This window comes from Myotis davidii, unplaced genomic scaffold, assembly GCF_000327345.1.
Source record: "Myotis davidii unplaced genomic scaffold, ASM32734v1 scaffold5127, whole genome shotgun sequence".
NCBI lineage: Eukaryota > Metazoa > Chordata > Mammalia > Chiroptera > Vespertilionidae > Myotis > Myotis davidii.
The window spans coordinates 7,728-9,823 of NW_006297844.1; the positions used below are offsets into that span (position 1 = coordinate 7,728).

General features: G+C 44.4%; 1 protein-coding gene across 1 annotated transcript in view; it reads right to left on the minus strand.

Annotated features, from left to right (window-relative positions):
- LOC102774434 (complement factor H-related protein 1-like) overlaps nt 1–1,961 on the minus strand; it is a gene marked incomplete at its 3' end in the record, with an annotated part of 8,083 nt that extends 6,122 nt beyond the window's left edge. The window contains exon 1 of the mRNA XM_006773719.2: nt 1,755–1,961. Coding sequence (XP_006773782.1) covers nt 1,755–1,812 — 58 coding nt within the window. The remainder of the gene's footprint in view (nt 1–1,754) is intronic.
- Between the last annotated feature and the right edge of the window lie 135 nt (nt 1,962–2,096).

The window sequence follows — 2,096 nt, forward strand, 5'->3', positions numbered from 1 at the left end:
CTGATGCGTGTTTGCAGCTGGTCACACATCCTTCAGAGTGGGGGTCCCCACTGGGGTGTCTGGCCAGTCAGGGTGAGGGACTGAGGGCCTTTTTCAGGCTGGCCGGCGACTAAAGCTCCCAGCCTCTCCTTTCTTTCTTTCTTTTTTTTTTATTCTAGGATTTATTTACCTTTGATAGCTGTCACTGGAGCTGAGAGCCGGCTCCAGCTCTGATGGCTGAATGCAGCTCTGAGGCCGAAGCTGGCTGAAAGAAGGTCTCTGGAGCTTGTTTAGCTTCTATAATTGCAACATAGTTGCTTAGAGTGAAGCTCAGAGGCGGGCAGCGGCAGGCCGGGAACGTTGGCTTCCTCCATCACTGGAGCAAGCAAGGCTCCTTCCTGTTTGCTTCAGCTGTGTGGCTACTGGCCGCCATCTTGGTTGGCAGTTAATTTGCATATTCTGCTGATTAGCTAATGGGAAGGGTGTCGGGGTTATGATCAATTTGCATGTTTCTCTTTTATTAAATAGGATGGTTGCTAATATACATGTTAGGGCAGGGTACTCATTTCAATGCCCTCTGCTCTTTGGAAAGAAATGACATTCACTGATTCTCATGTCTTTGATGATTTTGATGTGATTTCTGCATAACACACCTGTCCTTTTACTTTTCAGAAAGAGATTGTAGCTGTAAGTTCCCTCCATAGCTTCACCCGCTTCTTAATTCTGCAATTACTTCTGTTAAACTTAAAAATACAGGGGATTTGCCTGGCCAGAGAGGCTCTCATCATTGATGTTTCTAACTCTCCCTCTCCCTTCCTCTCTGAAATCAATAAATATACACTTTAATACGTGTTTTTCTCTCACTTTAATCTGCTACATCTATTATATTTTCATTTTCCCATTGCAGTCCAGTCTACATATCTTAGTTTTTACTTCATAGTATAGCTACACTTAACACCAATGCTTGAAGTCAAAAGCTATGAGACACATATAAAAATGTAAGTTTCCCTAAGAGACCAACCAAATACTATTCGGAGAATTTTGTTAGATTAGTAAGGAATAGAGGAACTTCTGGTGGTAGCTTTCAAGCAGTGGGCATATATCCCTTGACAAATTGTAATTCCCTACTCTCATCATCTCCATGAAAGTAAACGGTGCTGTTAAAACATTGCCGGGGCCGGGGCCTCTGTCCAAAAGAGTGACAGCTGAGACTGTACAAAGTGTGAGGCCACATTGTCCCTACTGTGAGAAGCCATCATTAACATTTGGGATAAGAATAATAATCCCCCATGGGCACTCCCTGTTGTGAATCCATAGAAACATCCATTTTGCACATGGATTGATGAATTGGGCCAAAGGTGTTTTCTATGTAACCGGTCTCAGTACTTTTCATCATTCCAGCCAATGACTTATTGTGAGAGGTCATCCCTAATGAATGCAGAGACCAAAGTGTTGGTAAATTACCCTCCAATACCCATAGCCAGTGGGCTCGACTCCTGGTCAAGGGCACATATCTTGGTGGCAGTTTCCATCCCGGGCCCTGGTCAGAGCTTGTGCGAGAGGCACCCAGTCCATGTGTCTCTCACATTAATGTCTCTCTCTCTCTGTGTCCCTCTGTCTTTCTCACTTCCCCTTCTCCCTCCCTTGCACTCTTTCTCTAAAGTTCAATGGAAAAATATCCTCAGGTGAGGATTTTTTAAAAAAGTGAAAACAAATGAAAATGCGCAAAGTCCTACTTAAGAAGGAGCTAAAGAGTCCCGTCAGTTTCCACTCACCTTGTCCACGAGCCCAGGAGACCCACAAGGTGAGGATGACCGTGACTAGTAACTGCATGGCGGGCTCCTCGGGGGTGTTAGCACAGAGTCCAGCGCTGCTGTTTGGGGCTTCAAACCTGCTTCATGAGCCGTTACCAAGTGTGGCTCTGAATTCAAGTGACAGTACCGGGAAGCTGGTTGACTGGGGTCACTCGGTAGATATCAAAGTTCAAAGACTTTTGCAATTCTGAAAATTTGCATGAAGGATTTCACAATCATTTCTTGAGTTACTTCCATGATATATATTTGTGCCACTTTCCTTACATAAGATGAAAACTGGATCCAAGAGTGATATGGAACTCT